The sequence below is a fragment of the Coregonus clupeaformis genome, chromosome 14 (assembly GCF_020615455.1).
Source record: "Coregonus clupeaformis isolate EN_2021a chromosome 14, ASM2061545v1, whole genome shotgun sequence".
NCBI classification, from domain to species: Eukaryota; Metazoa; Chordata; class Actinopteri; order Salmoniformes; family Salmonidae; genus Coregonus; species Coregonus clupeaformis.
In genome coordinates, this window is record NC_059205.1 from 6,701,703 (window position 1) to 6,716,411 (window position 14,709).

Genomic DNA, 14,709 nt, shown 5'->3' on the forward strand with positions numbered 1-14,709 from the left:
ACTTGGTTCTGTCTGTCTATACACTATCGGTCAAAAGTTTTGGAACACCTACTCTTTCAAGAGTTTTTTTCTTTATTTTTACTATTTTCTACATTGTAGAATAATGGTGAAGACATCAAAACTATGAAATAACACATATGGAATCATGTAGTAACCAAAAAAGTGTTAAACAAATCAAAATATATTTTATATTTGAGATTCTTCAAATAGCCACCCTTTGCGTTGATGACAGCTTTGCACACACTTGGCATTCTCTCAACCAGCTTCACCTGGAATGTTTTTCCAACAGTCTTGAAGGAGTTCCCACATACGCCGAGCACTTGTTGGCTGCTTTTCCTTCACTCTGCGGTCCGACTCATCCAAAACCATCTCAATTTGGTTGAGGTCGGGGGATTGTGGAGGCCAGGTCATCTGATGCAGCACTCCATCACTCTCCTTCTTGGTAAAATAGCCCTTACACAGCCTGGAGGTGTGTTGGGTCATTGTCCTGTTGAAAAACAAATGATAATCAAACTAAGCCCAAACCAGATGGGATGGCGTATCGCTGCAGAATGCTGTGGTAGCAATGCTGGTTAAGTGTGTCTTGAATTCTAAATAAATCACAGACAGTGTCACCAGCAAAGCACCCCCACACCATAACACCTCCTCCTCCATGCTTTACGGTGGGAAATACACATGTGGAGATCATCCGTTCACCTACTCTGCGTCTCACAAAGACACGGCGGTTGGAACCAAAAATCTCAAATTTGGACACCAGACCAAAGGACAACTTTCCACTGGTCTAATGTCCATTGCTCGTGTTTCTTGGCCCAAGCAAGTCTCTTCTTCTTATTGGTGTCCTTTAGTAGAGATTTCTTTGCAGCAATTCGACCATGAAGGCCTGATTCACACAGTCCCCTCTGAACAGTTGATGTTGGGATGTGTCTGTTACTTGAACTCTGTGAAGCATTTATTTGAGGCTGGTAACTCTGAAGTTATCCTCTGCAGCAGAGGTAACTCTGGGTCTTCCATTCCTGTGGCAGTCCTCATGAGAGCCAGGTTCATCATAGCACTTGATGGTTTTTGCGACTGCACTTTCAAAGTTCTTGACATTTTCCGTATTGACTGACCTTCATGTCTTAAAGTAATGATGGACTGTCGTTTCTCTTTTGCTTATTTGAGCTGTTCTTACCATAATATGGATTTGGTCTTTTACCAAATAGGGCTACCTTCTGTATACCCCCCTACCTTGTCACAACACAACTGATTGGCTCAAACACATTAAGAAGGAAAGAAATTCCACAAATTAACTTTTAAGAAGGCACACCTGTTAATTGAAATGCATTCCAGGTGACTACCTCATGATGCTGGTTGAGAGAATGCCAAGAGTGTGCAAAGTTGTCATCAAGGCAAAGGGTGACTATTTGAAGAATCTCAAATGTAAAATATATTTTGATTTGTTTAACACTTTTTTGGTTACTACAGGATTCCATATGTGTTATTTCAGTGTTGATGTCTTCACTATTATTCTACAATGTAGAAAATAGTAAAAAATTAAGAAAAACCCTTCAATGAGTAGGTCTGTCCAAACTTTTGACCTGTAGTGTACACTAGACAGTACAGGGGACAGTAACACTGAGCTGGCGTCTGTAGTGACAGTAACACTGAGCTGGCGTCTGTAGTGACAGTAACACTGAGCTGGCGTCTGTAGTGACAGTAACACTGAGCTGGCGTCTGTAGTGACAGTAACACTGAGCTGGCGTCTGTAGTGACAGTAACACTGAGCTGGCGTCTGTAGTGACAGTAACACTGAGCTGGCGTCTGTAGTGACAGTAACACTGAGCTGGCGTCTGTAGTGACAGTAACACTGAGCTGGCGTCTGTAGTGACAGTAACACTGAGCTGGCGTCTGTAGTGACAGTAACACTGAGCTGGCGTCTGTAGTGACAGTAACACTGAGCTGGCGTCTGTAGTGACAGTAACACTGAGCTGGCGTCTGTAGTGACAGTAACACTGAGCTGGCGTCTGTAGTGACAGTAACACTGAGCTGGCGTCTGTAGGGACAGTAACACTGAGCTGGCGTCTGTAGGGACAGTAACACTGAGCTGGCGTCTGTAGTGACAGTAACACTGAGCTGGCGTCTGTAGTGACAGTAACACTGAGCTGGCGTCTGTAGTGACAGTAACACTGAGCTGGCGTCTGTAGTGACAGTAACACTGAGCTGGCGTCTGTAGTGACAGTAACACTGAGCTGGCGTCTGTAGTGACAGTAACACTGAGCTGGCGTCTGTAGTGACAGTAACACTGAGCTGGCGTCTGTAGTGACAGTAACACTGAGCTGGCGTCTGTAACAACACATAGAAACAAGTCACCACAACTCCAGTCCTACATGATCAAACTATGAAAACCTCTGCTCTGAGACCAACATACTGTATCTTGTCAGTAGTTTATTGAATTGATTGTTTTTGTGGTGTGTGTGTGTGTGTGTGTGTGTGTGTGTGTGTGTGTGTGTGTGTGTGTGTGTGTGTGTGTGTGTGTGTGTGTGTGTGTGTGTGTGTGTGTGTGTTGCAGGAGCTGTGCCAATGTCGTCCGTCCGATGGGAACTGTTCATGTTGTAAGGAGTGTATGCTGTGTCTGGGGACACTGTGGGAGGAGTGCTGCGACTGTGTTGGTGAGTACTGTGTTGGTGAGTACTGTGTTGGTGAGTGCTGTGTGTGTGTGTGTGTGTGTCGGTCGGTCAGTCACATCTCACACAGTACAATATCTGTGTTATTCATGAAACACAACAATACCAGTCAAAAACAGTGCAGTGGTTATCAGCCTCATCAATTAGACAGGAACGTCTGTGGAGTTACTATAATGACTGAGTGCACTTGTCAAGTTTTCTGCGCAGGTTGGTTTAATAGTGTCTGATAGGCTCCACTCTGCTTCCCCACTCTGCTGCTCTGCTGCCTCCGCTCTGCTGCCTCTGCTCTGCTGCCTCCGCTCTGCTGCCTCCGCTCTGCTGCCTCCACTCTGCTGCCTCTGCTCTGCTGCCTCCGCTCTGCTGCTCTGCTGCCTCCACTCTGCTGCCTCTGCTCTGCTGCCTCCGCTCTGCTGCCTCCGCTCTGCTGCCTCTGCTCTGCTGCCCCCGCTCTGCTGCCCCTGCTCTGCTGCCCCCGCTCTGCTGCTCTGCTGCCCCCGCTCTGCTGCTCTGCTGCCCCCGCTCTGCTGCCTCCGCTCTGCTGCCTCCGCTCTGCTGCCTCTGCTCTGCTGCCCCCGCTCTGCTGTCCCCGCTCTGCTGCTCTGCTGCCCCCGCTCTGCTGCTCTGCTGCCTCTGCTCTGCTGCCCCCGCTCTGCTGCTCTGCTGCCCCCGCTCTGCTGCTCTGCTGCCCCCGCTCTGCTGCTCTGCTGCCTCCACTCTGCTGCTCTGCTGCCTCCACTCTGCTGCTCTGCTGCCTCCACTCTGCTGCTCTGCTGCCTCCACTCTGCTGCTCTGCTGTCTACATTTTGTGTGCACTACCTCATCACCCACTGATTTTTAACTGCTACAAGTCCGTTTGGTGGAAACAAACACACCGCTGCAGATGTTAGAATATTCGCATGACAATCTGTCGCCAATTAGATGGAAACCTAGCTACTGCAAATACATTTTGGGTTTAGGGAGGAGGGATGGATGGAAGGAGGGGGAGAGAGAGGGAGAGAGGGAGGAGGGATGGATGGAAGAAGGGGTAGACCAATGTGTATGGTGGTTTATCTGAAACCGCTATCTTGGCTCTGTTTTTAGCGTCGATTTAGTTTGTAATCCAATATTCCTCCGTCAAACTTTGCTGCTTATTTAAATGATTTAGCTAATTCATTTCTACTCATTTAAAATATTATGCTAATCATATCTGATGGGATTATCAACTACTGTTTAAGGTAAAGATTCTTTAAACTATTTTAATCAAGACAAAGACTTTTGGTCAGAACTAGTTGCATAGAAACCATTTAACCTTTTAAAAGTTATTATTGATCAACTCTCTCTCTCTCTCTCTCTCTCTCTCTCTCTCTCTCTCTCTCTCTCTCTCTCTCTCTCTCTCTCTCTCTCTCTCTCTCTCTCTCTCTCTCTCTCTCTCTCTCTCTCTCCCCCTCTTTCTTTCTATCTCTCTCTCTCTCTCTCTCTCTCTCTCTCTCCCCCTCTTTCTTTCTCTCTCTTTCTCTCTCTCTCTCTCTCTCTCTCTCCCCCTCTTTCTTTCTCTCTCTCTCTCTCTCTCTCTCTCTCTCCCCCTCTTTCTTTCTCTCTCTCTCTCCCCCTCTTTCTTTCTCTCTCTCTCTCTCTCTCTCTCTCGTTCTCTCGTTCTCTCTCAGGGATGTGTAACCCTAAGAACTACAGTGATACTCCAGCCACCTCCAAGAGCACAGTGGAGGAACTCCATCGACCAATCCCCTCGCTGTTCCGAGCCCTCACGGAGGGCGACGCCCCTATCAACATGATGGTGGTGTCCTTCCCCGTTGCAGAGGAACTATCTCACCATGAGAACCTGGTCTCCTTCCTAGAGACGCTTGATGACCAGCACCAGAACGTATCGCTCCCCGGCAACAGCATCCACGCCAGCTACAACACTCAAGGTAGCGAAACCATAGAACTAGAATGAATAGACTGTGGAACCATAGAATTAGAATGAATATACTGTGGAACCATATAAATAGAATGATTAGACTGTGGAACCATATTAATAGAATGATTAGACTGTGGAACCATATAAATAGAATGATTAGACTGTGGAACCATATAAATAGAATGATTAGACTGTGGAACCATATAAATAGAATGATTAGACTGTGGAACCATAGAAATAGAATGAATAGACTGTGGAACCATATTAATAGACTGTTTAACCATAGAAATAGAATGAATAGACTGGAACCATATTAATAGAATGAATAGACTGTGGAACCATATTAATAGAATGAATAGACTGTGGAACCATAGAAATAGAATGAATAGACCGTGGAACCATATTAATAGAATGATTAGACTGTGGAACCATATTAATAGAATGATTAGACTGTGGAACCATATTAATAGAATGATTAGACTGTGGAACCATATTAATAGAATGAATAGACTGTGGAACCATATTAATATAATTAATAGACTGTGGAACCATATTAATAGACTGTTTAACCATAGAAATAGAATGAATAGACTGTGGAACCATATTAATAGAATGAATAGACTGTGGAACCATATTAATAGAATGAATAGACTGTGGAACCATAGAAATAGAATGAATAGACCGTGGAACCATATTAATAGAATGATTAGACTGTGGAACCATATTAATAGAATGATTAGACTGTGGAACCATATTAATAGAATGATTAGACTGTGGAACCATATTAATAGAATGAATAGACTGTGGAACCATATTAATAGAATTAATAGACTGTGGAACCATATTAATAGACTGTTTAACCATAGAAATAGAATGAATAGACTGTGGAACCATATTAATAGAATGATTAGACTGTGGAACCATATTAATAGAATGAATAGACTGTGGAACCATATTAATAGAATTAATAGACTGTGGAACCATATTAATAGACTGTTTAACCATAGAAATAGAATGAATAGACTGTGGAACCATATTAATAGACTGTTTAACCATAGAAATAGAATGAATAGACTGTGGAACCATATTAATAGAATTAATAGACTGTGGAACCATATTAATAGAATGAATAGACTGTGGAACCATATTAATAGACTGTGGAACCATAGAAATAGAATGAATAGACTGTGGAACCATATTAATAGAATTAATAGACTGTGGAACCATAGAAATAGAATGAATAGACTGTGGAACCATATTAATAGACTGTGGAACCATATTAATAGAATGAATAGACTGTGGAACCATATTAATAGAATGAATAAACTGTGGAACCATATTAATAGAATGAATAGACTGTGGAACCATATTAATAGAATGAATAGACTGTGGAACCATAGAAATAGAATGAATAGACTGTGGAACCATATTAATAGAATGATTAGACTGTGGAACCATATTAATAGAATGAATAGACTGTGGAACCATATTAATAGAATGAATACTGTGGAACCATATTAATAGAATGACTAGACTGTGGAACCATATTAATAGAATGAATAGACTGTGGAACCATATTAATAGAATGATTAGACTGTGGAACCATATTAATAGACTGTTTAACCATATAAATAGAATGAATAGACTGTGGAACCATATTAATAGAATTAATAGACTGTGGAACCATATTAATAGAATGAATAGACTGTGGAACCATATTAATAGACTGTGGAACCATAGAAATAGAATGAATAGACTGTGGAACCATATTAATAGAATTAATAGACTGTGGAACCATATTAATAGAATGAATAGACTGTGGAACCATAGAAATAGAATGAATAGACTGTGGAACCATATTAATAGACTGTGGAACCATATTAATAGAATGAATAGACTGTGGAACCATATTAATAGAATGAATAAACTGTGGAACCATATTAATAGAATGAATAGACTGTGGAACCATATTAATAGAATGAATAGACTGTGGAACCATAGAAATAGAATGAATAGACTGTGGAACCATATTAATAGAATGATTAGACTGTGGAACCATATTAATAGAATGAATAGACTGTGGAACCATATTAATAGAATGAATACTGTGGAACCATATTAATAGAATGACTAGACTGTGGAACCATATTAATAGAATGAATAGACTGTGGAACCATATTAATAGAATGATTAGACTGTGGAACCATATTAATAGAATGATTAGACTGTGGAACCATATTAATAGAATGAACAGAATAGTATGATAGATTCTATTTCTATGAATGGAACACTGTCGTCATTAGAGACAGTTGGGATTCCTTTCAGTGAAAAGTGTTTAGAGCCTTTTTAGATGATGGTGTAAAACACTGAAAGCTAAACACAGGAGTGGTTAGTTTACACTAGAGGAGAAACACCAAGGCGGATCTGGAGGGATGGGATTGGTGATGTTAACCGCCTGGCCTGAGTATTTTCCCCTCCCCTTCTCTCTCTCCTCCTCCTCTTCTCCTCCTCCCGTTCTTCTTCTTCTTCTTCTTCTTCTTCTTCTTCTTCTTCTTCTTCTTCTTCTTCTTCTTCTTCTTCTTCTTCTTCTTCTTCTTCTTCTTCTTCTTCTTCTTCTTCTTCTTCTTCTTCTTCTTTCTCCTCCTCCTCCGGCTGGGTTATTATTATGATCCAGCTCTCATATCCTGTCCTCTGTCTGGTTCTGAACCTATGATCCAGCTCTCATATCCTGTCCTCTGTCTGGTTCTGAACCTATGATCCAGCTCTCATATCCTGTCCTCTGTCTGGTTCTGAACCTATGATCTAGCTCTCATATCCTGTCCTCTGTCTGGTTCTGAACCTATGATCCAGCTCTCATATCCTGTCCTCTGTCTGGTTCTGAACCTATGATCCAGCTCTCATATCCTGTCCTCTGTCTGGTTCTGAACCTATGATCCAGCTCTCATATCCTGTCCTCTGTCTGGTTCTGAACCTATGATCCAGCTCTCATATCCTGTCCTCTGTCTGGTTCTGAACCTATGATCCAGCTCTCATATCCTGTCCTCTGTCTGGTTCTGAACCTATGATCCAGCTCTCATATCCTGTCCTCTGTCTGGTTCTGAACCTATGATCCAGCTCTCATATCCTGTCCTCTGTCTGGTTCTGAACCTATGACTCTTCTCTCATATCCTGTCCTCTGTCTGGTTCTGAACCTATGATCTAGCTCTCATATCCTGTCCTCTGTCTGGTTCTGAACCTATGATCCAGCTCTCATATCCTGTCCTCTGTCTGGTTCTGAACCTATGATCTAGCTCTCATATCCTGTCCTCTGTCTGGTTCTGAACCTATGATCCAGCTCTCATAGCCTGTCCTCTGTCTGGTTCTGAACCTATGATCTAGCTCTCATATCCTGTCCTCTGTCTGGTTCTGAACCTATGATCCAGCTCTCATATCCTGTCCTCTGTCTGGTTCTGAACCTATGATCTAGCTCTCATATCCTGTCCTCTGTCTGGTTCTGAACCTATGATCCAGCTCTCATATCCTGTCCTCTGTCTGGTTCTGAACCTATGATCCAGCTCTCATATCTTGTCCGCTGTCTGGTTCTGAACCTATGATCCAGCTCTCATATCCTGTCCTCTGTCTGGTTCCGAACCTATGATCCAGCTCTCATAGCCTGTCCTCTGTCTGGTTCTGAACCTATGATCCAGCTCTCATAGCCTGTCCTCTGTCTGGTTCTGAACCTATGATCCAGCTCTCATAGCCTGTCCTCTGTCTGGTTCTGAACCTATGATCCAGCTCTCATAGCCTGTCCTCTGTCTGGTTCTGAACCTATGATCCAGCTCTCATATCCTGTCCTCTGTCTGGTTCTGAACCTATGATCCAGCTCTCATATCCAGTCCTCTGTCTGGTTCTGAACCTATGATCCAGCTCTCATATCCTGTCCTCTGTCTGGTTCTGAACCTATGATCCAGCTCTCATATCCTGTCCTCTGTCTGGTTCTGAACCTATGACTCTTCTCTCATATCCTGTCCTCTGTCTGGTTCTGAACCTATGATCTAGCTCTCATATCCTGTCCTCTGTCTGGTTCTGAACCTATGATCCAGCTCTCATATCCTGTCCTCTGTCTGGTTCTGAACCTATGATCTAGCTCTCATATCCTGTCCTCTGTCTGGTTCTGAACCTATGATCCAGCTCTCATAGCCTGTCCTCTGTCTGGTTCTGAACCTATGATCTAGCTCTCATATCCTGTCCTCTGTCTGGTTCTGAACCTATGATCCAGCTCTCATATCCTGTCCTCTGTCTGGTTCTGAACCTATGATCTAGCTCTCATATCCTGTCCTCTGTCTGGTTCTGAACCTATGATCCAGCTCTCATATCCTGTCCTCTGTCTGGTTCTGAACCTATGATCCAGCTCTCATATCCTGTCCTCTGTCTGGTTCTGAACCTATGATCCAGCTCTCATATCCTGTCCTCTGTCTGGTTCTGAACCTATGATCTAGCTCTCATATCCTGTCCTCTGTCTGGTTCTGAACCTATGATCCAGCTCTCATATCCTGTCCTCTGTCTGGTTCTGAACCTATGATCCAGCTCTCATATCCTGTCCTCTGTCTGGTTCTGAACCTATGATCCAGCTCTCATATCCTGTCCTCTGTCTGGTTCTGAACCTATGATCCAGCTCTCATATCCTGTCCTCTGTCTGGTTCTGAACCTATGATCCAGCTCTCATATCCTGTCCTCTGTCTGGTTCTGAACCTATGATCCAGCTCTCATATCCTGTCCTCTGTCTGGTTCTGAACCTATGATCCAGCTCTCATATCCTGTCCTCTGTCTGGTTCTGAACCTATGATCCAGCTCTCATATCCTGTCCTCTGTCTGGTTCCGAACCTATGATCCAGCTCTCATATCTTGTCCGCTGTCTGGTTCCGAACCTATGATCCAGCTCTCATATCCTGTCCTCTGTCTGGTTCCGAACCTATGATCCAGCTCTCATAGCCTGTCCTCTGTCTGGTTCTGAACCTATGATCCAGCTCTCATAGCCTGTCCTCTGTCTGGTTCTGAACCTATGATCCAGCTCTCATATCCTGTCCTCTGTCTGGTTCTGAACCTATGATCCAGCTCTCATATCCTGTCCTCTGTCTGGTTCTGAACCTATGATCCAGCTCTCATATCCTGTCCTCTGTCTGGTTCTGAACCTATGATCCAGCTCTCATATCCAGTCCTCTGTCTGGTTCTGAACCTATGATCCAGCTCTCATATCCTGTCCTCTGTCTGGTTCTGAACCTATGATCCAGCTCTCATATCCTGTCCTCTGTCTGGTTCTGAACCTATGATCCAGCTCTCATATCCTGTTCTCTGTCTGGTTCTGAACCTATGATCCAGCTCTCATATCCTGTCCTCTGTCTGGTTCTGAACCTATGATCCAGCTCTCATATCCAGTCCTCTGTCTGGTTCTGAACCTATGATCCAGCTCTCATATCCTGTCCTCTGTCTGGTTCTGAACCTATGATCCAGCTCTCATAGCCTGTCCTCTGTCTGGTTCTGAACCTATGATCCAGCTCTCATATCCTGTCCTCTGTCTGGTTCTGAACCTATGATCCAGCTCTCATATCTTGTCCTCTGTCTGGTTCTGAACCAATGATCCAGCTCTCATATCCTGTCCTCTGTCTGGTTCTGAACCTATGATCTAGCTCTCATATCCTGTCCTCTGTCTGGTTCTGAACCTATGATCCAGCTCTCATATCCTGTCCTCTGTCTGGTTCTGAACCTATGATCCAGCTCTCATATCCTGTCCTCTGTCTGGTTCTGAACCTATGATCCAGCTCTCATAGCCTGTCCTCTGTCTGGTTCTGAACCTATGATCCAGCTCTCATATCCTGTCCTCTGTCTGGTTCTGAACCTATGACTCTTCTCTCATATCCTGTCCTCTGTCTGGTTCTGAACCTATGACTCTTCTCTCATATCCTGTCCTCTGTCTGGTTCTGAACCTTTGATCCAGCTCTCATATCCTGTCCTCTGTCTGGTTCTGAACCTATGATCCAGCTCTCATATCCTGTCCTCTGTCTGGTTCTGAACCTATGATCCAGCTCTCATATCCTGTCCTCTGTCTGGTTCTGAACCTATGATCCAGCTCTCATATCCTGTCCTCTGTCTGGTTCTGAACCTATGATCCAGCTCTCATAGCCTGTCCTCTGTCTGGTTCTGAACCTATGATCCAGCTCTCATATCCTGTCCTCTGTCTGGTTCTGAACCTATGATCCAGCTCTCATATCCTGTCCTCTGTCTGGTTCTGAACCTATGATCCTTCTCTCATATCCTGTCCTCTGTCTGGTTCTGAACCTATGACTCTTCTCTCATATCCTGTCCTCTGTCTGGTTCTGAACCTATGATCTAGCTCTCATATCTTGTCCTCTGTCTGGTTCTGAACCTATGATCCAGCTCTCATATCCTGTCCTCTGTCTGGTTCTGAACCTATGATCCAGCTCTCATAGCCTGTCCTCTGTCTGGTTCTGAACCTATGATCCAGCTCTCATATCCTGTCCTCTGTCTGGTTCTGAACCTATGATCCAGCTCTCATATCCTGTCCTCTGTCTGGTTCTGAACCTATGATCTAGCTCTCATAGCCTGTCCTCTGTCTGGTTCTGAACCTATGATCCAGCTCTCATATCCTGTCCTCTGTCTGGTTCTGAACCTATGATCCAGCTCTCATATCCTGTCCTCTGTCTGGTTCTGAACCTATGATCCAGCTCTCATATCCTGTCCTCTGTCTGGTTCTGAACCTATGATCCAGCTCTCATATCCTGTCCTCTGTCTGGTTCTGAACCTATGATCCAGCTCTTATAGTCTATAAAAAGACACTGCGCTCACATGAGTTTCCAAAGACACCACATTCGTTAAATATGAGAGCGTTGGTTGGTTCCAACCACAGTGCCCAGCTGTTCACGCATTAGACACACCAGAAGTTCATCCCAGTTGGTACCCTATTACGTATGTAGTGAACCACTTTTGACCAGGGCCCGAAGACAAGTTGTGCACTTCGTAGGGAATAGGGTGCCATTTGGGACCCTTCCCAGAACACATGGTCACACTTACTGTCAGCAGCACACCCGTTGTCCTCAGTCATAAAAGCAAACCCTAAGGAAAACATTGAGGTTTAATGATTACCGTAACTACTAACTACGGCTTTAAATATGTTTTCATGGGATTACTAGTTATGTTTTTAAAGATGTGGTTACTGTGATAACTGACCTGTGCCCTATTTTCTCTCTGTATCCCTCCACCCTCCTCCCCCTTGTCCGCCAGATAACATGTGTACGGTGGTCTACTTTGACGACTGCGTATCCATCCGCCAGTGTAAACTATACTGTGAGTCGATGGGAGGGTCGAAGTACCGCTGGTTCCACAACGCCTGCTGTCAGTGCATCGGCCCGGAGTGTCTGGACTACGGCAGCAAGGCTGTTAAGTGCATGAACTGTCTGTTCTGAAGACTGGTGGTGGATGGATCTATGGTGGTGGAGACTGGGCACCAAATATATGGACCAAACTAATGGGTGGCTCCAGGGAGGGGCTAGATGATGCTGAAGCCTCCTCAAAATAGCGTAGCACCACCAAGCAATATTTTATTAGTACATGCACACCATGTATTACAGGCACCCCTTACACAACAACCAAGCTACCCCTTAGCTACCCCTTAGCTACCCCTAAGCTACCCCTAAGCTACCCCTAAGCTACCCCTTAGCTACCCCTTAGCTACCCCTAAGCTACCCCTTAGCTACCCCTAAGCTACCCCTTAGCTACCCCTTAGCTACCCCTAAGCTACCCCTTAGCTACCCCTTAGCTACCCCTTAGCTACCCCTAAGCTACCCCTTAGCTACCCCTTAGCTACCCCTTAGCTACCCCTTAGCTACCCCTAAGCTACCCCTAAGCTACCCCTAAGCTACCCCTTAGCTACCCCCAAGCAAAAGTTTCTGGTGCCACCGCTGACCAAACATGAGAAGACTGACTGTCTGGCTAGGTCCAATATTCATTTTAACATTAACATTTTAGTCATTTAGCAGACGCTCTTACCAGAGCGACTTAAAGTTAGTGAATGCATACATGTTTTTTTTTATACTGGCCCCCCTGTGGGTAACGAACCCACATCCCTGCCGGCCATTCCCTCCCCTACCCTGGACGACGCTGGGCCAATTGTGCGCCGCCCAATGGGTCTCCCGGTCGCGGTCGGGCTGCGACAGAGCCTGGACTCGAACCAGGATCTCTAGTGGCACAGCTAGCACTGCGATGCAGTGCCTTAGACCACTGCGCCACTCGGGAGTCGAGTAACCATCGGAGCTAGCTGACTGAATTTATCCGACTATCACTGATGTGTGTTTCTTTACAGTGTGAATGACAACATTTTCTTCTCACCAATATTTTTGTGTTATTATTATTTTATTCTGTTGTGTATGTTTCACTGTATATTTTGAGATGTTTTCATTCGGTTTATAGTTTATTGATAATGTCGTTTTCTTTTACAATAACGGTCCACTAAATTCACATCTCGTGCCAAATAAAATACGTTTGGTGACTTGGGGATGGTTTGTGGTCAGTTTAACCCTTTCTACTCTGGCGTGATATAACAATGTAAACCTCATGCTATTTCACCAAAACACATGAGACTTTTATAATACAGCTGTAACCGAAATTGTAGTTGATTGACATCTACCTCAGACCAACCCCTTTGTACACAGTGTAGTCTAAACGTTTAAGTGGCACATCTTTTCTCAATAAACAATCAGGCTAATGTTAGCTAGCTAACCAATCTTTTAAAAAGTCATGAAACACATTAAATCTGTGTGCCACCAGTTGTAAAATGCTGGGGACTAAGTTAGTGACTAGACTAAGTTAGTGACTAGACTAAGTTAGTGACTAGACTAAGTTACTGACTAGACTAAGTTACTGACTATAGTTATAAGCCTACAGTGTGTTCTTGCAGCTTAGGCATCCAGTCTCGCACTCTAATCTTAGCCTAGTGCTATTGTGACAGGAAGCAGATCATTTCCCAGGGAAACACTGTTGTCATTACACCATTCTGGTCCACAGGTGTTCAGCAAGGGAACCAGTGTGTGTGTGTGTGTGTGTGTACTGTGGTGGTGTTTTTACTGCGACACTACACACACACACACGCACGCATAGAGTCACGCACTTAAAACGCACGCGCACACACACACACACACTCTCCCTATCTATCCCTCTCCTATTTTTAGTGCCAGTGAAGTTTGCAGATGGTTGGGTGTCTGCCAACTGATGCTGTACCCAACTGGCGAGGAACAATCAGCAGTCTGTGTATGTGTCAACCATACGATGAAGCTTTGTCCGTCTTTATTGATATAACCCCCCCTCTCAGCTGGCTGAGGTCGATAGATCTGTAGAAGTAGTGCCAAATACACAACGAAGATCACCTTTGAGTAATAATTATAATATGCCATTTAGCAGACGCTTTTATCCAAAGTGACTTAGTCATGTGTGCATACATTTTTACGTATGGGTGGTCCCGGGGATCGAACCCACTACCCTGGCGTTACAAGCGCCATGCTCTACCAATTGAGCTACAGAGGACCAGTAAAAGCTGTCAGCCGTTTCATAATGTATCTGACCAAATATAAATGTTCTAGCTATTAATATGTATATGGTTGAATACACACAAATATATATATATATATATATATATATATATATATATATATATATATATATATATATATATATATATATATATATATATATATATATATACTCTTATTGATAAAGTTGGTCAAACTTGACTTGTAGTTTTCCCTGACTTGTAATTGTAGTTTCCACTGTAAACTACAATTACCGTAGAGTACCAATGGCCACACTGCGCAGACTCAGATCGGTTTATTTGGTAGCAGGTTTTTGGTGGATAAAGTTGTGTGTGTTAACTGTAAGGGGTGCACATGTTGCCAGGGGATCGGATGTGTCCGGTGCGAGAGAGGCAGGTGGAGGTGGTCAGAGTAGTGCAGAAGGTGTCGTACGCTGAGGCAGTGAAGAAAGTAGAGGAGGATGGGTCAAGGATCAAGGGTACAGAGGATTCCAGTTAGTAGTAGATTTGTGCCGTCACAGAGGGATTAGGCCAAAGAGTGATTTATGCTTCTGTAAAGTTGGCTTCTTAGCGTT

At 44.1% G+C, this 14,709-nt stretch overlaps 1 protein-coding gene across 1 annotated transcript in view; it reads left to right on the forward strand.

Annotated features, from left to right (window-relative positions):
• LOC121580561 (twisted gastrulation protein homolog 1-A-like) overlaps positions 1 to 12,280 on the forward strand; it is an 82,554-nt gene extending 70,274 nt beyond the window's left edge. The window contains exons 3-5 of the mRNA XM_045224659.1: positions 2,549 to 2,648; positions 4,307 to 4,567; positions 11,836 to 12,280. Coding sequence (XP_045080594.1) covers positions 2,549 to 2,648; positions 4,307 to 4,567; positions 11,836 to 12,017 — 543 coding nt within the window. The 3' untranslated portion in view covers positions 12,018 to 12,280. The remainder of the gene's footprint in view (positions 1 to 2,548; positions 2,649 to 4,306; positions 4,568 to 11,835) is intronic.
• The last annotated feature ends 2,429 nt before the right edge of the window (positions 12,281 to 14,709 follow it).